A 25531-nucleotide genomic window follows, 5' to 3' on the forward strand; every position below is an offset into this window, starting at 1 on the left:
AATTTAAAGAAATTAATTTGTGTGTGTGGCGCGCACGTGTGCAATGCTGTGCCTGCTTAGGTCAGAAGAGAGCATCAGATCCCCTGGAACTAGAGTTATATAGATGGATGTCAGTCACCATGTGGGTGCTGGGAACTGAACTGGGTCCTCTGCTTGCTCTTAACCAATGAGATACCTCTCTAGAACACTATGTTAAAAGTCCACGTGATAGAATTAGTAGGTACTCTAGCTTCGCTTTCTTATGATACAGGACTTCCTGTGGGGCTTTCTCACTAGGGCTCTGGATTCTCTAGGTTAGCCTTTCAGCTGTAGGATAGCTCTGGTTATTTGGAGAAAGGAGCCTGTACACCAAAGTGGCCAGTGTCTCAAAGCTAAGTTGACTCAGCTGTCTATTTCTGAACCCATAGTGCTCTGCTCAATTGTCCCTTCTATGTTTTTAGGCACTCACTCATCTGAGTTTTGTAGCTCAAGCACAACTGGGAAAAAATCAGAAGACACTAGTGGTAAATAACAGTCACTCAATTAGGAAAAGATTAAGTGTTAGAAACATTTATTTGTCAAAAAAAAAAAATGAGAGGAGTGGAATAAAACAAGGCTAAAATTTCAGCTAATGCTGTACCACGATCACAGGTCAGACAAAACCGGGAAAACAAATAAAAATAAAACAAACCAAAATAACAACAAAACCCCAATGGTCCTAGCAACTTCAGAAGATTATTAGTTTTAGTGTTAGAGTCCAGAGCTAACAGAAGAGTTAAAGACTGTTTGCCACTACATGGTCATTTTAAAGGGAAAGGAGATTCTGCAGAATGGCAGGGAGAAGGGCTCGCTCAACTCCTAGGGAAAGCAAGATTAAGAGGGGCTCCACTGTACAGGAAAAAAAGGGGGATGCCAGCATAATCCTTACCTAGGGCTGTTCAGAAGCTGAGAATATAAGGAACAGAGTGAAAGGCTATAGACAACTAGCATCGAGGAAAGAAAAGTCAATTTAGAAGAATTAAATTAAGAAAGAAAACATAGTTGGTCACAAATTCCTTTGTTTACTGAAACATGAAGCAATGGAAACATGCCGGCAAAGGGGACCTCGAGGACCAAGTTCTCATATATGACCGCAGCCCGAGGGTTCAGTCCGCAATTATCCTACCTGAAAGAAAGCACAACACAAGAGGCTTACACAATGCCTGGTGAGCAGCCTGGTTCCGAGTACAAGGGCCCTGGTCCCGTCCTGTATTCCGGGAAGGGGGGGGGAAACAAGAACAAAACAAAATCAAGTCAGACTGGGTTGAATGCATATCCCACAAAATCACCCAGGAGTCTAATAACTCTATCTAGGAACTACTTACAGCTGTGTGCTGCCCAGGATGCAAAGCTGCCAGAGTGACAAACTCAGCTGTCTCCCGTCTTTTAACTTAGGTAACCCCTGTAGTAGAAGGCTACCACTGCTTCAAAAGGAGGTATAAACTTTCAATGACTACAGATTAATTTTGTAGGAATTTTTGTTCAGGAAAAAAAGCAAAAGATGCTAAGGTATCAGATATAACCAAAATTTTTTTAAGAGATGGGATTTAATTATATTGCCCATGAACTTCTCTTCTAAAGCAATCCTGAGTAGCTGGGATTATAGACATCCACAACCCATGCTCAGCCCAATTTTCCTATTAGAAATGTTCCAAAGAAAACATTCAAAAAAAAATCACAAAGACTAGCGTATCAAAGAACAGTTGGTCATTCACCCTTTAAAGTCACACTGACTACATGTCACACTGTCAGTTCAGAGCCAGAGGTGCAGTAGTTTCCTAACTGAGCAAATGTCCCTTGATAAGTCAAAAGAAGAAACCACTGCTAGGACTGTCTAATTCCTCCATTGATGCTGGGAAATCCAGACACCAATGGCTGAGGGAAAAAAAAAGTTAACTCACACCAAGCTCCTCTACTTAATACAGACACAGGGCCAAATCTTGGTCTTGATCTGTGCCAATCGACTTCAAAAGCTGTGATGTTCTTGGATCAGTTCTGTTAGGGTGAGACCCGAATTTGGATCCCCAACAGTTGTGGAGTATTTCATCCTGGCAGCCTCATTAACATCAGGCTCCTGGGACTGCAACCAACTCAGGGTTATTCAGTCCATTTGAGGTTCACACCTGGAAGGTAAGTTTCTTTAAAAGTCATCACTAAAAAGAGGTTAGTTGAACAGCTACTGATTGAAGTTAATATTCACATTTAAAATGTCCTAACAATACCCTTAAAGGCTATGTTATTCTAATAATTAACTTTGAAACATTCTTGATAAACAAGGTTATCTAACAGACTAATACTAACGTTATCAGAGATATCTCACAGAGTAGATCCAGCTATGGGAATTAATGGCAAACTCCATTCACATGCTGAACGATGGTCTTAAGAAATCCCAAGTCTTACTGACACAACTGTACAGCATATAACTTAACAAACATGCCATTTTTTTTTTCTAACATGTATACAAAATCAGGATAAGTTGGGAACACTGGCATCTCAGTGGTAACTTGTTTAACCGCACTGCTAGGGCTCTAACTCAAGTGACACTCAACTTCAAAATACAAGGAAAATTGAGAGAACTATACATTGTAAACACCATTTCCATTCTAATGAAGTTTACTTGTCTCTGAATATCCCCAATTGCCATTCCAACACTCTGTATACATTTCTTGAAATAAGTAAACATTAAATTTGCAATGACGCTGGGCGATGGTGGTGCACGCCTTTAGTCCCAGTACTCGGGAGGCAGAGGCAGGCTAATCTCTGTGAGTTCGAGACCAGCCTGGTCTATAAGAGCTAGTTCCAGGACAGGCTCCAAAGCTACACAGGGAATCCCTATCTGGAAGAAAAAAAAAAAACAAACAAACAAAATTTCCAATGACACCGGGCGGTGGTGGCGCACGCCTTTAATCCCAGCACTCAGGAGGCAGAGGCAGGCGGCTCTAAACTTGCTGAAAGAAACAGGAATTCTAACATAGACTACAAAGAAATAGGGCTTAAGTGCCCACATCAACATGTTCTTGCTGGAATAAGTACATCATGAAAACATTGAGAACTGAAGTGTCTTAAAACATTAGGGCTTTGGTTGATTTACAAAGTAACACACTTAAGAGCTTCTTTTGATAAAGGCTGATGGATGACCCAAGAAATAGTTGTTTTGTTTTTTCTTTGTGACAGTGGTCTTGCTATATTTCCTAGACTTCGCTAGAACTTGCTGTGTAACCCAAGCTATCTCTTAGCATAACCTTTTGCCTCTTCCTCCCTGGTACAGGGATTACAGGTATGCACATCAGGTGCTACTCTAAGAAATGGCGTATAGGCAAACTGGAAACTCTTGAAATTAAGAGTTAATAACACTAGCTCCCTAATGTGTCCTTCACCATCACCACAGTAGTTTAGTAGTGGAAGGCAGGCGGCTCTAAACTTATTATTATTATTATTTTTGAGAAAGCTTTTCTGTGTAGCTCTAGCTGTTCTGAAACTCATTCTGTAGACCAGGCTGGCTTCAAACTCAGATCTCTTAGATCTGCCTGCCTCCTGCCTCCGCCTTCCAAATGCTGGGATTAAAGGCATGTATCACCACTGCCTGGCTGGAAAGGGTACAGATTTAAAAGGTCTGAGTCTGAATTTTTTTGGGCTCTATCTCTCATTTACCAGATAAGCAAAGTACCGATGCTGAGACTCAGTTCTTTTTTAATGAGGAAATAGCTGTTAGCTTCCCCACATCCGCCTGCCTGCCCACCCCATACCACATGTCTGTTTACAACTTTTTTCTTTGTTTTTGGTTTTTCGAGACAGGGTCTCACAAAGTAGCTCTGGCTGTCCTGGAACTCACTATGTAGACCAGGCTGGCCTCAAACTCACAGAGATCCACCTGCCTCTGTCTCCCCAGTATTGGGATTTAAGGCATTAACTGAGTTTGTCCCTATTTCAAAAGTAACACATTGGAATCATACTAACTCAACAGGCCAAATAAACCTGTGGCCTGAACTATAGAAAATACTGAAAACAAGTAATTTGTGCTTTTTAGGTATTGTCTTGTTTGGTGCTCTGGCTCCTCAGTGAAGTAAAGGTCTCTTGTAGGGAACTAAATGCAGATTTCAACCACATTCACCCCACTCTCACCTCCAGTTTTTAAAAGGCTGAGTACCGTGCTCGGTCCACATACTGCTCCCGCTCATACCGGGCCATGTCATACAGAGAATTTCGTGTTGCTGCTGAAGCCTGAGACATCTCACTCTCTGGCCCATAACCGTAACCCTCTCCAACTGCAGGGAGCACAGGTGTATTCCGACGCAGTGGGCTCCTGTCCCTTCCATAATAGGGGGAAGAGGTGGCAGCAGCCATGGCTGCTGAGGTGGCAGCTGAGCCGGAGTTCTGCAATAGGTGTCTGTCATAGGGATCAACAGAAGTGGAGTTGAGGTGACTGGGTACAGCTGAGCTCTGGACTTGAGGAAGATGAGACATGGTCTGCTCTGCATAATTGTATGCAGAAGCTGCAGCTGCCGCCGCCACAGCTTCATAAGATCGGACCCTGTAGCGCTTATAATAGTCGAGTGCTCCATAGGCATCATTGTAATACACGGATTCCCCATAGCCCATCGCATAGGGCGTGCGCACTGCTCCATACTGTTCATTGTACTGCTCAGTCAAGTCTGCCACGCGGCCCGAACGGTCTACCGGGCACTCTTTGGACCAGTGTCCTTCTTTCCCACACCGGTAGCAGCCGCTCTGGTCTCCCATCCCGGGCGCAGTCCTAAGCCGGCTGGTGGACAACTGCACGTGCATTCGTTTGCCTTGAAGAAACATTAAAATTATTACTCATTAACATTCTTTTCCCAAATGAAAGTAAACATAAAATACATACACATACAGACTTCTGTGATTACTTCATTCAGCAATCCCTTCCAAAACAGTAAATTTCAACAGAGGTAAGGGCTAGAATATGGGAGTCCTTAGAGATAAGTCAAACCCTATTTAATGCCAGTAGCATATCAGAATCTACCCTACTTTCATCTCCAATTCAATTTATTTCCTTCCCCATGCAAAGATTGCTGGGTTGTTTTTTTTTTTTTTTTCCTAAGACTGTTACTACTTCCAAATCAAACTAGATATCTAACAAAACTTTACTTAACAGCAATTTTAGAAGGCATCTTTCCTCTAAACAATTCGCGTCAGGTCTGAACTCAATGGAAAAAGCACATGCCCCTTAGCATGTATGATACCCTGGGCTCAACCTCCAGTATTGTATCACTCCCAAACCCTACAAACAATCCCAGTTCAACAGCAATCTTCTGTCCACCATGTTTCCTCCAGGAATGTGTGCAGGTGCTATGTTGCTATGTTGGATACCCAAATCATAACTTTGCTTATTATTGGCTTCATCTGTACCTGTGGGGATTAAAAGAACCTCTATAGATTTTAGCTCCACCCCAGTTTTTTCCTTGGGACCACAACTACTTGAGCAAAGCCTCTTAGAGGAGTTAGATATAAGAACTACCAGCTTCTGGGGCTGGACATACATCTCAGTGGTTGAACACTCTGCTACTATGTGCAAGGCCAAGTTCCAGCACCACTCAAAAATAAAGTGGAAACAGTAGTAGCTTTTTTTTTGGGGGGGGTAGGTTTTAAGACAGGGTTTCTCTGGCTTTGGAGGCTGTCCTGGAACTAGCTCTTGTAGACCAGGCTGGTCTCAAACTCACAGGGATCAGCCTGCCTCTGCCTCCCGGGTACTGGGTCTAAAGGCTTGCACCACCACTGCCTGGCTCCTATTCCTACTTTTCACTTAAGAGGATGACTGTACTTTACTTCATCAACTCTGGCAAAATCTATTTCTGTAATTGTGAAAAGGATGCCAATAATTTTTTTCTTTTTGACCTAGATTTAAAAACACCTGCAATATAAGAGATAGGTGTCTCCATTGTTTTACATTCTTTCTAAAGGTTACAAGGACTTTCAATTTAGAATATCTCAAATTCTGAAAGAGTACTGTGCTTCTCTGTTATCTTTAGAAACAGGTAGAAGTTTTGCCACTCTACTAAATTCAGACAGATGGAACTCTTAAATTTTCTCGAACCTCCAAGTTACTGAAATTTGCCAATAATTTTTAGAAAACCAGCCCACTAAAAGTATTTTCTCTTGGAGGCTGGACCAAAAGAGAGCATTAAAATTCTAAAAGGTGGGAAACTTAATTCTAATTTCTGAAATTTTGTCTTGGGTCAGAGGTCAAAGAAGACTGGAGATGTAGCTGACATAATGATCCACTGACTTAATGCTGAAACAACGCCCCTAAATTCTTACATATCCTTCCCAATTCAGCTGCCCGGATGATTACTTGGGAACAGCTTCGTTATAGTTTCCAATTCAAACTGCATTCACTGCTGCCTGTGGAGAGGAAACATCTTGAAAGACTCAGGTAAACTCAGATTCTATTTTTAGAAGTTATACAATGCAGAAACATAACTTTGAGACAACCATTAATACACAGAATAAAGGTTCAAAAAATGCTCAAAGTGGCACCTTTTATATTAAAAAGGCTTTAAAGTGAACAAAATGCCAAATTGGCATCTAGCTTGTATTTTCTGTAACATATGTATGTGACAGAATTACATATACAACCCAAGCAGTCAGAAGTTCGAAGCCGGAGGACTTTGAGTTGAGAGTAACCCTAGGCTGTGTACATCAAGAACCTGTCTCAACAAACAAAATGCATTATCCAATACTAAACATTGTTGCCACCTGAGGGAAAAAAATTAGCTCATTAGAAAAACTATCTGCATGTAATAAAAAATAGCTTGGAGTAAACTACATTCTCCAGAAAAGACAGAAAAAGAACGTGAAACCAAATAAATGATTATTCTTTTTCAACTCCATTTACTGTTTGTACTTTCTATTGGAGTGATTATTGATATATGTGTACATGTATAATAAAAATACCTTCATTGCATTATTCAGATCCCCATTTCAATTATATGTGTTATTAAATAAATACAAGGGCCAAAAGGGGTACTGTGTACATAGCATGCTCAAGACCCTGGATTCAATATTCAGTACCCCACAACCCACAAAAAGTACTCATCTTTTTAAGCTATTTCCCCATTTCCTTTAAAAGGGCATTTGATATTATACTATGAGAATTTATATGCAAAGTTAGTACTTTAAGTTTTTTTCCATTTTGTTTGTTACCTGATAAGCAAAACCCTTCATTAGGGATGGGAACATACAGGCCAATGGTAATGGTAGAGCACTAGCCCAACATTTGTGGGGCCCTTGAATGATACCAGAACTGAGGGGGTGAGGCAAGAAAACTCCTGCCTTCCTTTCCCCTGTCCATCTATGACCACCTTCCACAGCAAGTGAAAATAATCAGTAATCGGAAATGTTTTCAAAAAGTTTGCTAGCATTGTTTCAAATTAAGGGGGGTGGGGTGGCTTAAACTCTGTGACTTGGAGGCCAGTCTGGTCTACAAAGTGAGTTCTAGAACATTCGGGACTCATACAGAGAGATCCTGTGTGTGCATGTGTCGGGGATGGGAGGGCAGGATTTACCATATTTTAAATATTTTTCTAACGAGAGTAGAAAAAAAACAAGGTTGCAAATAGCGCTCATCTTTCATTGTAAATTGCTTTTATTGCCAAAGTATAGTTATTACCTCATTCTGATCTCACTACCATTCTTTGAGGGAGCCACATAAGAGATCATTATTTTATAATAGGGAAAGCACTGGGGGGGGGGGGGTGCACCTTTCAACTTGCTAGTAAGAACAGGGATTTAACTGCAACTTGTGCCCTAGGCTTTCAGTAGCTAAAGGCCAGGGCATTAGTGATGAAACTAGAATACATGATCGTGAGCCTCCAGTAAGCTTCACTATTTGTATACTTAAGACTTTTCAGATTAACTTCCCCTTTTCCCATGATTTCATTGTTTTCTAGTTTAGCAGAGGATCTTTATTTAACTGTTTTAGTGGTATTTAGAGCAAAAAAGGGTGTTAACTTAGGAACTTGAAAAGTATCCTTGAGCCCAGCAGTGGTGGTGGCACACGCCTTTAATCGCAGCACTCGGGAGGTAGAGGGAAGTGGATCTCTGTGAGTTCGAGACCAGCCTGGTCTACAAGAGCTAGCTCCAGGACAGCCTCCAAAGCCGCAGAGAAACCCTGTCTCAAAAAACAAAAAAAAAAGTAGCCTTGACTATGTGATCCAACTCAATAACACTCAATAAAAGCCTTGTAGAACTGTGCTAACCAATGAGCTTTTTGCAATGTGGGTCTGTTATATGTTTCCTAATATAGTAGTCATTTCCCTCATGTGACTCCTGTATTCTTGAAATATGCCCACACTGGAAAAATCAATTTTGAAATTTTACTTCAATTAATTTAAATTTACTAGCCCATGCAGATAATGGCTATTATAATAACACAATTCCAGGGTTTTCAGACAAGGTCCTGTGCTGTTAATGATAATACATATATACTTGTTGTCAATATAAGCAACACAGTAAGCTCTATGATGCCCTCATTGGAATTTCACCAGAAGCAAGACCATCATTCCCATTCAACCTTGAATTTCTAAAGAAAAAATTTTTAGCCTGTTAGAGGTAAGTAATAAGTGGAACATAAGAACCTATGGCATGTTACTGGCTTTGCTTGTAGTCCACAGACTCAACAAATTTGGACACCTCAAAGATACCTATCCCCTCCCCCCAACTAGACACACCTCAGATTTCTCATACAGTGCTTCCTCTAGATACTCCTTTTCCACTTTGATACCACCACCCATCATTTAATATAAATCCATCAGAATATAAAAAACTAAGGCTTTTGGATCACAACAAAAGCAGCCACTAAGTCATAATCACTTCTCACATTTCTTGCCTAGACAGTTTAGACTTCTTGCTAGCAGCAATCAAGTGAATAAAGACCAAATAAAGTAACCCACAATTTGTAACCCAACAGTTGTGGAGAAACATCTTTGCAAACAAAATGGAAAATGTTTACTGGAAAATATAGTGTACTAAGAGTACACTATATACTTAGGATAGTAAACATCATCTATCCATTTCAATTAAAAGAGAATGAAAGAAGCCACTCTCACAGCCCCATGGTCTTATGTTCTTGCCTCTGCCTTGACTTAGACTCCAGGAAGCTCTGCCACCCAAGCCCCACAACAGTTCACCTTGAAACTCTGTGTTGTCAAGGCCCCTGATGGCCTCCACGGCATCCTCTGCCCGCTCCATGTGTACAAAGGCATAATCTTTCACGATGTCACATTCGATGACTGGGCCATACTCCTCAAACTTGGCCCGAAGCTCTTGGTTGGTACAAGTGGGGCTGATGTTGCCCACATGTAACTTGGTTGAAGCTTTGCTCTTATTTTTGCTGGCTTCCACATTGATGTTCACTCCGTGCAGCTTGTAGTGGTGCAGGTTGCGTATGGCATCCTCAGCGGCCGTCTTGTCCTCTATGTGCACAAAGCCATAGTTCTTAATGATGTCACATTCTAGCACCTTCCCGTACTGCTCGAAGAGTGAGCGGATCTCTTGCTCTGTGGCCTCCCGGGGCAGATTTCCAATGAACAGCTTCACCATCCTGACAAGAGCCTGGCAGATTACAAACAACATTTCAAAAGTCAGGCGTGAAGTGAGACATAGCATTGCAGCATTTCCATTTAATGGCCCAATTATTAATATCTTCCCGACCCTCACATAGGTAATTTATTCCTTTTGAGAGAGAAATAGCAGTTTGTTCCTAAGTAGTGCAAGCTGTGTGGCAATGCCAACAGAAGATCGGAGGGCAGAGTGCACAACTAGGTCCAACATCTCTGTGAGGTCAGGTACATCTAATCTACAAGGTTAGCTGTTTCAAGGCTTAGCACAGGGAAGAAAACGCCAAGCAGAACGCAAGAAACATCTGAATGTTCCTAGTGACAAGATTTTGGAGGGAAATCTGTGTGCCTCTCCACAGCGCGGCATCACTTCCCACCACACTCTTAAGAACGAAAAGCCCTCTTACTCCCCACACCTGAACCCCCTTCCTCAGCGGCCCAACCTCCAGCTGCTACATCCCAACAAAGACTCGGCCCGACCCCTGCCCCGCCCCCTCCGGAGACCCGGCCCCGCCTCCTTCCCTTGTCTTCCCGGGACCTTCCTCAGAAGATGAGTAGCCCCAAACCTGGGCCTCCCTGGCCCTCCCGAGGCCCGGCCGGGCTGCTCCCGGGCTCCCCACACACCCACAGCATCCTCTCCTACCTCCGGGTGGTGCTGGCGGTGGCGGCGGGTCCCGCGTCAGAGAGAACCCTACAAAATGGCGACGGCCGCTCGAGCCTCGGCGCGACCGAGCGCTTTCTCGCGCGCCAGCTCACGCACGCGCGAGTGCGCGCTGCCTGCCTCCCCTCCCCCTCGCAGGAGCGGGGCGACCAATCCTGCGGCCGCACACAAATGGCCGCCCCCGTGCGGGGGCGGGGTCATGTGGTGACGGCACTGCGGGGTCAGCCCGCCCCCAGCCCCGGATAGCCAATCACCACCTTGGGAGAGGGTCGCGGCTTGCGCGTCAAAAGATCTCTGGAAGCAACCCCTGCCTTGGCAAAACAGTAAGCGCAGGGGGAGTATCTAACCATCACAATGGATCGTGCTATTAGCCCACTGTCGAGGGAGGCTGATGACAAAGGGTTGTTTCACTGGGCCCGCTAGAAGGGGGTTTTCTCAAGCTCTGTGGCGGCTGAGAGCGATACTTCAGAAGTCTAAGCACCCCATCTTAACCTAATCTCTCCCTTATTTGGATGGGAGGGAGCGAGCAACTCCCTTAAAACAACTTAATTTTCGCTGCAATTGTGGTGTTCATTGGCGAGAAAATAGAGACTGAGAATCGAGGGACGAAAAGGTGATCTGTGACAGAGCTGGGTTAGAACGAGGAAGGTATTTCTCTATCCAAACTGTACTTTGTCATGTTTATTCATGAATATACGTGCGCTGGGTTTTCCCTCTCTCGTTGTGTATCTGCCTGTCATGGTTCCTGAAATGTGGTAAGCACCCTCCCCCCCCCAAAAAAAAATGGTGTAGAAGTCCAGAGAGAGTCCGGGTTTGGGGATGTGAGTGTGACAAGGGGCTCCACATCCAGTCCAAGCTGCCAGAGGTACAGGCAATTGTCAGGCTCCTGACTTTCAGCTGCGGTCCAAGGGCACCTCCTGGTGGCAGAAGGGTACTAGCTAGGTGGATTATTCACTATCCCATTCAACAAAGAGTATTTGGGCCATTTAGAGAGATTGATGGGTTGAGTTTATTTCCTGGTAGAGATACTAGGATGATTGTTAAACACCATTCTCCATTGTGGTAGTTTCAACACCAGCTTCTCCAATACTATAAAGATCAGTTGCCCAAGCTACTTGGAAACATTTCTGTCACCAAATCCATGTTTCCTACTCATTTCAGAAGCCATTGTCTTTCTAATTGTAATAACAGACACATATTTATTTATTTATTTATTTATTTATTTATTTGTTTTTCGAGACAGGGTTTCTCTGTGGCTTTGGAGGCTGTCCTGGAACTAGCTCTTGTAGACCAGGCTGGTCTCGGAACTCACAGAGATCCACCTGCCTCTGCCACTGGAGTGCTGGGACTAAAGGTGTGCACCACCACCCTCCCGGCAACAAACATATTTTTAAAATTAAAAATTTTGGTTTTGTTTTTCGAAACAGAGTTTCACTGTGTAGCCTTGGCTGTCCTGGAATTCTCTCTGGGTCTGTTATCACACAACTTTGGGTTCTGTCTGTAAGGGAAGGGTCAGTCAAAGAAACACACCCTGAGCAGAGCCAAAAAACACACTTTGGCCCTGCAGCCAGAGCCAAAGAAATACACCCTGACCCTGAAACTAGTGCCAAAGAAACACACTTTGTCCCTATATAATATATAATCGGAGCCAGTGAAAGAAATATGCCCTGGCCCTAAAACTAGACCAAAAGGTTAAAAAAGGCCTGTGAACGAGAAACACTTTGTCCCTGACACCAGAGCCAAATTTGACCCCGAACCTGAGCAGAAAACCAACCAATTACTGAGCACAAGATCTAGCCAATCTGAGCTCAGGGATTGAAAGCTGACCAGTCCCCACCCTGGAAATCTTCTCCCAGGAAAACCCTGCCCCTAAGAAGCCCCATATAAACCCTGTGCCTGTTCAGTTTGTGCTGTCTTCTTCCTCTCTAGCAGAGGCAGCCGCTTTCCTGGATTCTTCCCTCCCAATAACTCTCTTGAATGGTTTGGGTGAAGACCTTTTGCTGGAGCAGAGATGATCCTGGGCGAGATCATCTCTGAGAGTGAAGTAGAGCAGGGCTGTAACACTTTCTGCCAGGGAAATCTTCCCTTATGGAAGTGGAATTGTTACACTCCACAAAAGCAGGGTTGTAAGCTGCTATGCTTAGTGTGACCTGTGGTATTCTGTGGCTCCTGAATGCCAGAATCCCTTTCCATCCAAGCAGCTGTTAACACTTATACCGTCCTCTTCCCAAATTTCCTGAGGTCTCCACAACCAATATTCTGGTAACAGATACCATCTTTCTCTAACATTTTCATTTCACTCCCTATTTTTTTTTCTTTTTGAGATGGCCTTACCATTTAGCCAGAGCTGACAAGAAACTGGCTGTGTAACCCAGAACAGTCTTGAACTCATAATCCTATCTGAGACTCCCAAGTGCTGGGAATTACAGGTGTGCACCACCATTTCTAGTCTCTGGTTTTTCTTTTCTTTAAAATTGAAAAAAAAATATGTGATCTGGGTGGTGGTGGCACATGCTTTTGATCCCAGAACATGAGAGGCAGAGGCAGGCGGATCTCTGAATTTGAGGCCACCCTGGTCTATGCAATTCCAGGACAGAAAGGGGTACATAAAGAAACCCTGTTGAGAAAAAGAGTCATCTGTATGTTTGTGTCTGTGTAAATGTATTCTGTGTATGCAGGTGCCCATAGAGGCCAGAAGAGTGTGTCAGATCCCCTGGAGCTTGAGTTATAGGTATTTTGTGAGATGTACAATGTGAGTGTTGGGAACCACTTTTGGGTCTTCTACAAGAGCAGCAATTGTTTGAACTGATGAGCCATCTCTCCAGCCTGAGACAAGCCTATTAATATATGTACTTTTTCAATTCATTTAACTTTTCATTGTGGAAAATTTCAAAACAAAACAAAAACAAACCCACAAAGGTAAACTTGTGATTAATTCCTCTGGACCTTTTGTCTAGCTTCAACATTTTACCTAGGCTTTTATACACAGTGTAATTTTGCCTCTAAGTACCTCACAGTCTGTAACTATTAATCACAGTACTGAGGACCAAGCCCCGGACCTTCTCTGAACTATACTGCCACCGGATGTGTTATGTCAATATCATCTAATATTTATGGTCAAACTTCCCCTAGATTGTCACAAATTCTCTTTTATAGTTGGCTTCTTTGCTGGACCTAAACAATGTTCACCCGTCATACATTTGTATAAATACGTAAATAGTATGCTGTGTAGCTAATTATTTCTTGCTTCTATGTGTGATGCGTTAAGTCTAATTTCTGTGATATTCCTTGCTTCACCCATGCATTTCACCTTCCCTTTCTAGAGATAAGATGCTAGAATTGCCTCAGTTCCTCAGCATCATAAACTAGATTGTGAATAGCAGTCTGTGTGTCCTCTAATTCGGGAGGGGGTGTGTGTAAATCCAGGGGTAAAACTGCTGAGTTGCTTGGTCATAGGAGTATATAAAACTAACGTGTCCAAAGTCCCCAGAAAAGCTCTGCTAGCATATCCTCTTACTTGCAACACCTAAGGGGCACTGTTTTTTCTATCTTTATCAAGGTTTGACATTCACTTTCCTAATTTTTGTCAAAGGGGTGTAAGGTATTATCCCCAACTTGCTTTGATTTTTTGATTCATGACTAATGATTTTGAAAATACCTTCTTGTTCTTAAGGTCTTGGAGTGTGTGCTCATATTCATTTCCTGCCCCTATCTTTTGCCTATATTTCAGGTTGCAGACTTTGTGTTGAGCTGTAAGATTTTCCTGCATATGGTAGATATTTCTTATTGGTTTCAACTATCTTGTCTTTTCACTAATATCTTTGTCTCTGAAAGTAAATTTTGTTTTGCTTTTTGAGACAGGATCTAAATCTTTTTTATGTAGCCAAATTAATTATTGTGTTCTCTTCCATTCCCAATACCTTCCACTTTTAGGTTTGTGGTCCATTTTGAGTGCTAGCCAATGGAGATATAATGAACCATATTAATTATTGAAGATGAACTGGGAAAAAGGCCTGTGGGTGCAACTCAATGGTAAAGCATTTATCTAGCATGCACAAGTCCCTGGGTTTTATACCTAGCACCACAGTAAATAAATTAAATACAAATTTCCAGTAAACATCAAAATATAAAAATTTGAAATCTATTTTAATAATTTTGACATTTCAACATGTATTCAATATAAAAATTGAGATATTAAATTTCCCCCTAAAGTCCTGGAAATATGTCATTTCATACCTTCAGCACATCAAAGTTTAGGTTTGCTACACTTTCGGTACTCTGTAGTCCCATGTGGCCAGCCATGTGGGTCAACACAAGTTAAATCCGCCCTTGTCAGTGGTGTTCATAAAAATTCAAACTAGTTCACTCCTATATAGCCTATCCATTTCTGTTTGTCCCTGTGTCCCACCAGTACACAGGGTCAACACTGCTGCAGTCTTTGTGCTCTAGCCCTTTTCGTATCCCTTAGAGCCCCATTCTGTCTACCATCTGTTCTCTCTTCCACCAACATCCTAAAGACTTGCTTCCTAGCCCTATGCTTATCCTCGCCTCCATTCTGCCCTTATGGAATCATACCATGAAGTGGCTTCAGCTGTCATGTATGTAGACAGATGATTCTAACCTAATTCCTGTCTTTCCTTTTTATTCACAATGACTTTTCTGCACACATCAGTTGGTGGCACTACTTGTAGATCAAGGTAATTATTTCTCCGTTAATCTCTCTCACACATACTACATTTGCTTCTAAACTTTTCAATTATTGTTCTTCCCCAAGCCACATACTCCGAGCCCTCCACAAGGACTCTCCCATGTCTAACAGGGGAAGTTTCACAGCTGTGCTTGAATTATGAGAAAAGGAATCTGAGACCTACTGATGATTGTTGTGTCTGTGGATGGGCTGTTACCACATTATACATATGTATATTTACTGCGGGGTACCATTACCCTGTGAATGATCTGCTATGCCACATGTGACGGATGGAGGCCATTCTGGGGCTGTGTGATGCTAGTCCCTAGCCTGCATACACCTGACTCTACCTGTCATTGTTTTGACGGACAGTAGTCAGTCAGGGCTGCTTGGGGCCCTTGGCCAGTTATGCGGAAGACAGGCTAGTTTTCTCAAACAGACCCACAACTTCCAACTTTAATACCTCCTTTGTCAATACTGCAAACTTTAAGAAAAAATACTTCTTTCCATCTCTAGAATATATTGTGTGTTTATTTACATGCTCAGGATGTACCTTTTGGATTCCTAGGGTGACAGCCTTCTAGAGTTCAGGAGGTGGGAACCTGCCACTCTTGTGATTCTGTGTGAGCTCCCTTGATTCTATGGGAAAGACAGAAAGTAGGGTGCTCACCTTTCCACTGCTGACTCAGCAGTAGCTGAGAATAGGTTGTAGTAACAGTCCTCACCACTCCTTACTGAAAACAATTGAGAGACTTCAGAGTGAGGAATAGTGTAGGGGCTAGGAGTGTAGTTCAGTGTTAGAGTGTTTGTCTAGCATGCACGAGGCGGTTCCATCCCCAGCACTGCAAGAAATTAAACAACTTTTTTAAAGTAAAAAGAAAAGTGTGCATCAGGGAGAGTGACTTACTACCTTTTTAACATGAATATTGTTAATTAACATCAACCCAAAGCACAGTGAATGTCTTTGGTCTAAACAGAGGTTTAGCATAGGTCAAACTGGTGAAACAGATCACTGTCATGTGGAGACTTAGACAGGGAAGCTCTCAGGTTCGCACATTTCTTTGAGGCTCAAAAGGTGGGGGGTAGAGTGGATGTCTGGCACAAAGGAGACCAGAACCAGAGAGGCTATGGTCAGGAAAGCAACAACACCACGAGGCAGTGAGAGAAGCTGAGCTGTTTAATCACCTCCTTGGGTAGACTCAAGGATGTGGCTACTCCTGAACAACTCACACTCGGAAGCCACCTCGAGTGGCTGGAGGAGCAGCCACATGAGTCAGAGGGTGAGGCAGGATGGGCAGGGAAGGCTTCAGTGTCCCCGACTCCATCATCTGGTGCTCCTGCTTCAGCTTTGAGAGGGTCCTGGCTGATCCCAGAGGCAAAGAACTGAATGGTGGACTGCACACCCTGGCTGTGGTGGCACAAAGACCCTGAGGCAGGGACAGTGGTTCCCACATAGCCCATGTTGAGGGTGACACTATCTGCACCATGGTGGGGGTGGAGGCATAGGCTTGGGAAGAGGTGACAAGGTGGGGAAGAGTGATATTAAGGGTTGCCTGGGTCCCACCACCAGTTGAATTAAATAGCAGAAGAGAAGGTTGTTTGTGGGAACACTTGTTTGCCCCCAGTGACAGTTGTTGGTGATGGGCTGACCTTAGCAGCAGACCCTAGCAGCAGGCAGTTGTCCTGACAAGAGGGTGGTCTCTGTTGGTAGTCCCTGGCAGTTTCCTGAACAGAGGGAGGGAGCTGACCTGGGAATCTTGCCCCCAACTACTTGTTCTTCTTAAAGAAGCTGAATCGTTTTTCTCGCTCTCTTTCTCTGCCATCCTTGCTGCGAAGCACAATGGAGCCCTCAGGCTGTGACACTGGGGGCATGGTCATGGCCCGGGTCAGACCTCGGCTGGCACTAGGCACCACTGGCTCTTCTGGCTCCCCAGAGGCAGAGGATGCAGTGGCAATGGCTGCATTCACCACTCTCAGCCATGAGCTCATCTCTGCCTGTAAGGGACAGGGAGACATCAACTCACACTCAAAGACTTTGACTGGAGGCCACATACAGAAGGAAAGTATGATAGGAGTAAGTAGAAAGATAATGATTTTTTTTAGAAGAAGAAAAAGGCCCCCTTTAGGATAGGGAGCTTCAGCTGGCCATGGTGGGGCTGTGAACTCTGTGAACCCAGACTCAGGAGGCTGAGCTAGGAGGGTTGCTATGAGTTTGAGGTCACTCTGGAACAGGAACCAAGCATATACAGTGAGACCCTCTCTCATAAAACAAAATGCTGGCAGGGAGGGAGGGAGAGAGAGGGAGAGGGAGAGGGAGAGGGAGAGAGACAGAGAGAGAGAGAGAGAGAGAGAGAGAGAGAGAGAGAGAGAGAGAGAGAGCGAGAGAGCGAGCACAGCAGGACAGGGGAAGGCTCACCTCATCCTTGGCTTGGAATAAGTATTCTTTGCCATCCTGTAAGCTGTTGGGAGAGAAGGCACAGGGCAGAGCTAAGAACCTTTACTTGGCATATCAGTGCTTCTGTGAGCTCACTATTCTCCCAGGACTGGACTGACTGGGAGAGAGAGCACAGCCCCCAAGGCCAGATCACGTTTTACACATTCTTCAAAGTTTCAGGATTTTGTAGATGTGCAATATTAAGCTCATTTCCATCCAAGGCAATGCAGGCTCTTGCTGGCAGTGGGAAGTCCCCTGACAGCTAGAGTGAGCTAGTATCCTGCCCTCACATTTCCTATCCAAGATAACTTTCAGCCTATGTTTAGTTCCTCCATTCTACTATGATTCAGGACCCAGAATCTCCACTCTTCCACCTACAAATGTACCTAGCAGAGCAGCACCATTCATGTGCTCTCTTCAGGCAAGTCCATCCACCTTGCCTGATTTCTGACTCCTTCCATCCCAACCTGAAAGCAGTCCTGGTTCCTACCCCAGCTTGAAGACATGTTTGCGTTTTCGATAGTCGAAGGCCACACTGCCCTGGGCCCTGGCCAGACTGACAGGCACTTCTCCATGGTATGGCACTCCTGCACTAGCCGCCCTGGCATCCTTGTAAAAGCCGAGGCTCCCACGCCGAAGTACACAGTACACATTTTGCCAGGACCTGGGGGAGACATGGTAGGGTCAGGTAGGTAGACAGGTGGAGTGGAGGCTTTGTGGGACCTGTAACATCTAAGTTCCACATACAGTCTTTAGGCCACTTGTGACCCTCCTCTGAGCCTGTGAGAGTCCTGAGTTCCAGCCCTTTCTCAAAGGACAAACTCCTAATAAAGTGCTTCCCTCTCTGTCTAGGAAGTTTCCAGAAAATGCCTCAAAAGCAAGAACCTAAGAGGCTACAGGTTCTGCACAGCCAGACCTGATACCTGTTGGCAGCTTTCTTGTTGAAGGCCTCCATCTCCTGTTTGCGGCACAGCATCCCTTCCATCTGTTCCTGAGCAGAGAGCTCAGGGCCTCGTGTGGGCAAGGTGGCAACATGGGCTGATTCAGATGATCTGCTCTGGGGCATTGGAGAGGGGGCAGGGCCCCGGGGCCGTGTCTGCCTCTCTCCCCGGGGCCCATTGGACTCATCCCCTGTGCCAGATCCCTGTGGGGGGAAAGCAATGTCATTGCTAATAGGTGATATGGATGGTACCTTGCCTTGGAGTCAGGAAGTTCTATGGCCAAGAGCTGGTCTTTCAGCCCAAGCTTGAGCTTCATACCCACGATCCCTACCCACTCTTTTGTCTCTTCATCTCCCAGGTACCAACATCCACCCCTCCAGAGAGACTTACAGGCCCTTCTGGGACACTGCTCTGTTCAAGTCTTTGCTGTTCAAACAGAGGCTGCAAAGATAAGAAGCTGTGAGGATGTGGCGGCTGGCAGGGTCAAAAGGGATATTTACAGACATTAAATTACCTGTGAAGACTCTGTATCTGTGCAGACCCCATTAATACTGGGAGCTTGTGTGGATGGTGGCAACTGTGACTGGGATCTAGAATGACCAAATGTGACACAGAATAATTATCTGTGGCTTGCTTAGGCCCAGCCTCAGCCTCCTGGCCCAGGTGTCTAGCTCTTACCCATCCCAGGCAGTGTCTGGAGCTTTCTGGCCATCTATCAGACTCCCATCGGGCCGGCTAGCCATTGGCTCTGGAGTAGAGGGCTGTTTTCTCCGTTCCTCCTCCTCCCTCTTTCTCTTCCGCTCCTTCTCCCGCTCTTCCAGCTGTCAAGAAATGCTGAGATCAGCAAGTATCATGGTGAAGAGAAAAGCTGAAGTGTCTCAGCTCTTGCCCAATAAAATAGGAAAGATGGAGAAGAAAATCTAAAAGAAGGCAGGGCAAGAAGCAGAGTGATCTCAGTAGCACCCAGGTTAACTGGCATCTGGTCATGTAATAGAAGAGCACTCTCCTCTCACACTCAGAGAAGCAGTGCAGTGGGAAGAGAAGAAATGTCTCCTGAACAGTAATGAAAACAGGGCTGGGGCTGCAGTGGGGCTGGCCACCTCTGAGGTCCCACAGTCCTCACCGCAGTGAGCTTCTCCAGTGCACTGAAACGCTCCTCCCAGGCCACTGCTGACTTCTGGAAGGCTTCATGCCGCTTGATGAGGCTCTCTACTTCATCCACGGTGCAACCCAGCTCTGCACTCCGTACTAATGGCTCCTGGCTGCATAGCCAGGCCTCCGCCATCCCTGCATCTCTCCCAAACACAAGCACCTCCAAAACTGCCATGGTAGGGGGGATGTCATAGAGAGATGGAAAATTAGAGTATGAAATGGCAGGGCATGGTAGCAATGGCAACCTCAAGTACAGGGACAGAGAACATCATTGTCCCAGAGTACTGTCAGGAGGTACCAAGTATAGTATCCTGGAATTCCATATCCAGGGTTCTTGGGTTCATGCACTGTGGCCACCACAGATAGACAATACCCAGGCCTTTCTCACAAGACCCCTCCCTCTTGCTGACACTCCCACAGTGGCTCACCAAGCTGCAGCCAGTCCATCTTCTCCTGCCATTTGTCAGCTGTCTCCTGGCGCCGGGACTGTAGCTGAGACAGCTTCTCTGAGATCTGGGGGTAAGGTAAGGAGGCCTGACTTAGGGCCTAATGGGGCCTTTCCACTGAAGTATAGCAATGATTTATAATGTCAAGAGGAGAGAAAAATAGTTCTATGGGTAGAAATGCCTGGGTAACATTGAGAGGACAGTGAAAGAATTCTTGCTAAGAAAGAATGACAAGAAGACAGGAAAAAAAAAAAAATCAAAGCTGGGCATGATGGTGCACACCTGTATCCCAGTACTTGGAAGGACACACCAAGAGAATTGTTGCCAGCCTGAGCTACATGGTTGAGACCATCTCAAGAAACAAAACAAAAACAAAACAAAACAAACAAAAACAAACAAACAAACCCAAAAACCAACCGAACAAACAAAAGGAACAGAAAGAGAAATTTCAGGAATAATCCATGTTCAGTGTGGCCAGTCAGGTTCTCTCCAAGTCTCACCCACCTCCTCAGCAGCATAGTGGCTCCGGGCCAGCAGCTCCTGCCCCATGTCAATGCAAGAGGAGAACCGGTCTGCTCTGGCCTCTATCTCTGCTTTGATGCCTTGTTGATTCTTGATGACTAAATCTGCAGAGGATACATCCCTAGGCCGATACAAAGATGGTATCAGCAGCTGCCACAGCTCCACCACAGCCACCAGTAGTATCACATACCCTGTGGAGTGTGCCAGGCACTGTGGGTCTCACCGGGGCCGCTCCTGGGCATCCATCTGCAGGTTAATCCCGTCCATCCAAAGCATCAATTCCCGGACAGCCTTGAAGAACCGGAATTTGTCCGTGGTGTCCAGTAACAGCTGACGACGGGCAGCAGAACTTCCTTGGAGCTGGGCCCAGGCCTCAGCTACTGCCTGCATGTGACGGCCAATCTCCTCAGCCTTATCTCCAGCATAGGCCTTCTGTAGCCTATGGCCATCGTCCTGAACCTGCTGGACCTGTGGGTACCCAGGTCTGAGTCAGGCAGAGCTGGGAGACAGAGGAGCTGAAGCTTCTCTTGTCCCTGCACTGCTTTTTACCTCCTGTTTGATTCACCAGCCAAAAAGGTGGTAGGAAGAACCAAGGTTCAGAGCCCTACCTACCACCCTCTGTCCTACTGGACCTCATCTGGGAATAGGGCTCTAAAATCAAGTTGAGCTATCCTACCCAGGGTAGGATAGGCTAGGACATTGAAAAAAAAAAAAAAAAAAAAAAAAAACTAAAAGGAAAGGTGCAGCCTGCAGAGTCAATTTGGGTTGGGGGCTGACTGGTCACATGGGGTTGAAGGAATGATCTGTGTTAATCTCATAAATCCAGAATTCTGGCCTGAGTGTCATCAACAGGTGGATTTGGGCATGAAGGATCTTGCAGCCATTGGGACCACTGGAAAAAAGTCATGGGTCTTCATTACAAATGTGAACTGGGCCAGTGAGATGCCTCAAGGTGTCAAAAACACTTGCCCAAGCCTGATGACCAGAACCTAAAGTCCAAGAATAGAATCAAAGTCGTCCCCTGACCTCCATACATACATCAAAGTACGTGTTCTCTGACGCATGTGCATGCGCGCATGTTATAAAGCAAGCCTGAATGTAGTAGCTGATGTCCATTCCTGGAGTGATTTTTAACCTTATCTCTACATGCCCCTCCACGGGTGCCATCTTCCCAGCCCCTCACAGATCTTCCCTACCACACAACAACCCCCCCCCCCAGTTTCCTCTCAGCTTTCCCATCCCCACCTGCTCAGCTAGGGTCAGACCTGGGTGCTGAGGGCTTGGATGTCATGCTCGTAGGCACAGTGCCGGCGCTGCAGAGCCTCAGCAGCATTGAGGTCGCGGCCAGTCCCATCTGGAAGCTGCTGCTGCTTGTGCTGTACCCGAGCCAGGGCTTGGCGGGCCCCATGCAGGAAACGCTGCAGCTCATAAGCAGCCGCCAGCACCTGACCTCTTGTGTCCAGCAGCTCCAGCAGGTCAGCCCAGGCCTCGTTGAGACTGTCCTTCCACTCAGCCACAGTGGCCCGTGCAGCATGGCCCCCAGAAATGAGCCCATTGGCCAGTGCATTGGCACTGTCTACGCGCTCCTGGCCAATGGTGCTGGTGTCCCGGGAGAACTCTCGGAATTTGTCCCGGAGCATCTGATGGAGGAAGCATTTGTAGAGACAGGGATGAGACCTAGTGTGTGAGGTCCCTGCTTCATGGAGCAGTCATTTCTCTCCTCAAAACTGACAGCCCACTGGTCAATGAGCTGGTGTGGCAGCTTTAAATTTACACTTGTATGTTGCTTATCAGCGAGAACACATCCTGAGAAATGCATTACTGGGAATTTCACCAGGGTACACATGTGAACTAAGATGGCTAGGGTGACATAATAGCACAGTTCTATATATCACCTGATATCCTAAAGGCACCTAGAGGCACTTTGAACTTTTAGTCCTTAACAAGGACATCCGAACTATGGTCTGGATTTCTGTACCAGGGGGCCCAAATCTCCAACCACAGCAAAGAATCTGAAGCTCACCCTGTTTTGTTGTGGTCTGTTGGAAAAGAGTAGCAATTTCATTTTTATCCTCACTTATGGTCACCCCTACACCTCTCTTTCTGCACAACTGCTCAAGTTATATAACCTGAAACCCACCAGAACAATGCCTTCTCTGTCTGGCTGTGTCCACCCTCAGCACTCTGCCTGGGCCAAGGCTTTGGTCTCCCTGTGGGCCCTGATCCTTCCCGGTGCTAATCTGTGTGGGACTCACAGTCACATGCTCATAGTCCTGGCCCAGCTCATGGGAGGCTGCCACAACTTCACGCTCCTGTATCCACTGTTCCAGGTCATCAAGTTCTCTGCGGAGCTGGCACAGCCGGAGGTGCTCCTGCAGGCGCTCACGCCGTTCTCCTGCCAGCTCCTTCAGGCTGGCGTACAACTTGTCCACCTGGGCTTGGCGGATTGTTAGCCTTGTGCTGCATGGGTAGGGAGAATGGCTTGTTTCATAGAGCTTTGTCTCTTAGTCCCTAACTGCTTGCCAAGTCCCTTGCTTCTCCCAACTTTCTAGTCTGTTCTCTATGCACATGGTTCAAAAGATACCACAATTGCTATACTTTTCCTGAACTAGCCCTCCTCTCCACCAGTGTCGGTTCTCTGATACTCACACACTCACCTCTCTGGGTGGTCGTGGTCAATCATATCTTGGCTGCTGGCTGCTAGTTGTTTGATGGTCTGGGCATAGTCAGCAAGGGCCTGTTCCAATACCTGATGCTTCTTCACTTCTGCCTGGGCACTCAGCTCGTCCTGGGAGAGGGAAAAGGGGACATCAGACAGCAGGGGCCAGGGCAGCAAGAACTGGTCACACAAACAGCCATTGCTCTGGCTCTCACCTTGGCTTTCTCCTGGCCCATCATGTGTAACTCCTGCTCACCCATCCAAGCCTCGGCCTCTGCAGCATCACGATAGAATTGCTGGGCTCGAAGGGCTTCCTCCAGTCGCTTACCCCGAAGCTCTAGCTCATGGCTCAGGTGTTTCCACATTTCCTGGAGCTCAGCCAGTTCTGGACCTGCTGCTGCTGCTCCCAGAGCACGCTGCCTGTCTTTGAGGTCTGCAATTCGGGGCTCATGGCCCTGGATCTCCTTCTGCAGGGTCTGTCCCAGCCACAAAAGATACACTGAAAGACTTGCAAAAGGAGCCCCAAGCCTATATCCCCTTAGACCTATTCCACCTGGGGTTTTCCCTACATTCTTGTCCTTCCTAAATCCTCTTGCAGACTCTTTTTTTTTTCAGGCTTAGGGCAAAGTGTGATATCCCTTCAATCCTCATGCTTTCCTACCAACAGAGGCCACCTTCCTGAGCTAGGGAAAGTTAAATAGCCATAGAAATAATGCCATAGAAACCCTATCATTGGAGAAACCAAAGAAGCTGGACATGGCAGCATACATAACACCTTTAATCCCAGTAGACACACTTGGATCTCTGTGAGTTTCAGGCCAGCCAAGGATACATAGTAAGACCTTGTCTCAAAACAACAGCACCCATCTTCCACCTCTCATCATCACCCCCCAAAAAGAAAACAAAGCTCTGAAGAGGCTCTTGGGAACTTGGTTTTTACCCTTGCCCTCTGCCTCACCTGGTTTTTCTTCATGAGAAGCTGGACGCTGGGCAAGTCCTTACCATGTTCCATAGAGCTGGCCATGGGTAGCCGCTCAGTCACCCACAACTGGAGAGAAAGAAAAAGTTAATAGAGGTGCAAAGACCTAGGGCTATAGTTGTGTATGTAGGGAGCAGCCATCTCATTCTAGGGTAGAGGGTCTTGCAAAGCACCCATGAACATTCTTGGAGGGGATACTCTCAACATATAAGAGGGACCGGATAATATGGACATCACCCCAGTGCCCAGAAAGAGGCTAGAGAGTCACATGGCTGTGAGTAGCTTGCCATTCCATGCCCAGCCTGGTGACTCACTATCTCATCTTCCACATCCCGGTGGAACTGGTGCTGCTCTCGGGAGGCTTGCAGGCGCTGGCAGCGTTCCTTCATGGGTTGGCAAAGGGCCCTGAACTTCTCCTCCACAGCCCTTGAGGTCCTTTCTACCTCCCCTGCACTCTGGTCTTCCTGGGCCAAGGCCTTTGCCTGGGCCTGGATCGCCTCCACCTCCTTCTCTCTCACAGCCATCTCTCTTTCCAGCATCTACAAGCACAGAAGAGAAAAGAGATGTCAGTGTCACCTTTAAACTTAGAAGGCATAGCCTGTATCAAGTCAGTCATGATTCCTGATCTCCCAGGGATAGGTCAGTCCCAAACTTTAATATATATTAAATATATACTAAATATTTAAAATGCATAATATATGTATTAACACTATATGGTATATATTAAATATGTATTAATAATATATATGGGTTCCAGACACACACATACACACACACACACACACACACACACACACACACACACACACACACACACACAGACGAATTTCAGGACTGTGTAACAACTACACATATTATGAATTCATTGTCTTTGAGTCCCAAATCCACTTCTGCCTTACTTTGAAACTAGGCCAGTGCATTCTCTCTCTCTCTCTCTCTCTCTCTCTCTCTCTCTCTCTCTCTCTCTCTCTCTCTCTCTCTCTCTCCCCTCTCTTTTGCCAACTGGTACAATGCCAGCCATGTCAGAAGAGGGTGCTAGAGGCATAGCACACTGCACTGGAGGAAGCATAATTTGCTTTTCCCTTGGGCTTCAAAACTGTCCAACAGAGAACAAGGTATCTGGTAGCCCTTTCGCCTCCAAGTCTAGAGTTCTAGACTTACTATTCCAGGATTCTTAGGATCAGGAAATCAGCAAATATAGCCTACTAAGCAAATAAAGTGTACTGGAGCACAGCTCCATTCCTCTATGTATTGTGTGTATGGATTTTTTTTTCTTTTACATGATAAAGCTGAATTGCTGTGATAGAGATCATATGACCTACAAAATGCAAAATATCTTTTGGCTATGATGAAAATGTTGTTTGTGTTTTGTTGTTGTTTTACATTTTGTTTATTTGTGGAGAAGTTTCTTTCCTTCTACCATGTAGGTTCTAGGG

At 45.6% G+C, this 25531-nt stretch overlaps 2 protein-coding genes and 1 long non-coding RNA gene across 4 annotated transcripts in view; 1 reads left to right on the plus strand and 2 right to left on the minus strand.

Moving 5' to 3' along the window:
- Positions 1 to 533: 533 nt before the first annotated feature.
- On the minus strand, positions 534 to 10388 carry Rbm4b (RNA binding motif protein 4B). Of its 2 annotated transcripts, none has more exons than XM_027408670.2 (4): positions 10258 to 10388; positions 9186 to 9609; positions 4141 to 4811; positions 534 to 2141 (listed from the first exon to the last, which is right to left on the minus strand). In XM_027408670.2, exons 2-3 carry the CDS (start codon positions 9595 to 9597, stop codon positions 4150 to 4152), a joined length of 1074 nt encoding a protein of 357 aa, XP_027264471.1. In that variant the 5' UTR covers positions 9598 to 9609; positions 10258 to 10388; the 3' UTR covers positions 534 to 2141; positions 4141 to 4149. The 2 variants fall into 2 exon arrangements, with proteins under 2 accessions (XP_027264471.1, XP_027264470.1); XM_027408669.2 differs by having other exon boundaries at positions 1021 to 1144.
- Positions 10389 to 10395: 7 nt separating this feature from the next.
- LOC118238543 lies at positions 10396 to 21561 on the plus strand. The gene is made up of 2 exons (XR_004769052.1): positions 10396 to 10598; positions 18696 to 21561. It is a non-coding gene; the product is annotated as an uncharacterized LOC118238543 (long non-coding RNA).
- Sptbn2 (spectrin beta, non-erythrocytic 2) overlaps positions 16122 to 25531 on the minus strand; it is a 35422-nt gene continuing 26012 nt past the window's right edge. The window contains exons 20-36 of the mRNA XM_035442045.1: positions 24410 to 24634; positions 24075 to 24164; positions 23332 to 23592; positions 23115 to 23245; positions 22713 to 22917; positions 21723 to 22097; positions 20681 to 20925; positions 20440 to 20578; positions 19918 to 20002; positions 19461 to 19657; positions 19016 to 19158; positions 18852 to 18927; positions 18728 to 18778; positions 18320 to 18540; positions 17887 to 18060; positions 17379 to 17421; positions 16122 to 16957 (exon numbers count right to left, since the gene is read on the minus strand). Of these exons, the coding sequence (XP_035297936.1) occupies positions 16730 to 16957; positions 17379 to 17421; positions 17887 to 18060; positions 18320 to 18540; positions 18728 to 18778; positions 18852 to 18927; positions 19016 to 19158; positions 19461 to 19657; positions 19918 to 20002; positions 20440 to 20578; positions 20681 to 20925; positions 21723 to 22097; positions 22713 to 22917; positions 23115 to 23245; positions 23332 to 23592; positions 24075 to 24164; positions 24410 to 24634 (2889 nt within the window). The 3' untranslated portion in view covers positions 16122 to 16729. The remainder of the gene's footprint in view (positions 16958 to 17378; positions 17422 to 17886; positions 18061 to 18319; positions 18541 to 18727; positions 18779 to 18851; positions 18928 to 19015; positions 19159 to 19460; positions 19658 to 19917; positions 20003 to 20439; positions 20579 to 20680; positions 20926 to 21722; positions 22098 to 22712; positions 22918 to 23114; positions 23246 to 23331; positions 23593 to 24074; positions 24165 to 24409; positions 24635 to 25531) is intronic.

Source organism: Cricetulus griseus, chromosome 3, assembly GCF_003668045.3.
Source record: "Cricetulus griseus strain 17A/GY chromosome 3, alternate assembly CriGri-PICRH-1.0, whole genome shotgun sequence".
Taxonomy (NCBI): domain Eukaryota; kingdom Metazoa; phylum Chordata; class Mammalia; order Rodentia; family Cricetidae; genus Cricetulus; species Cricetulus griseus.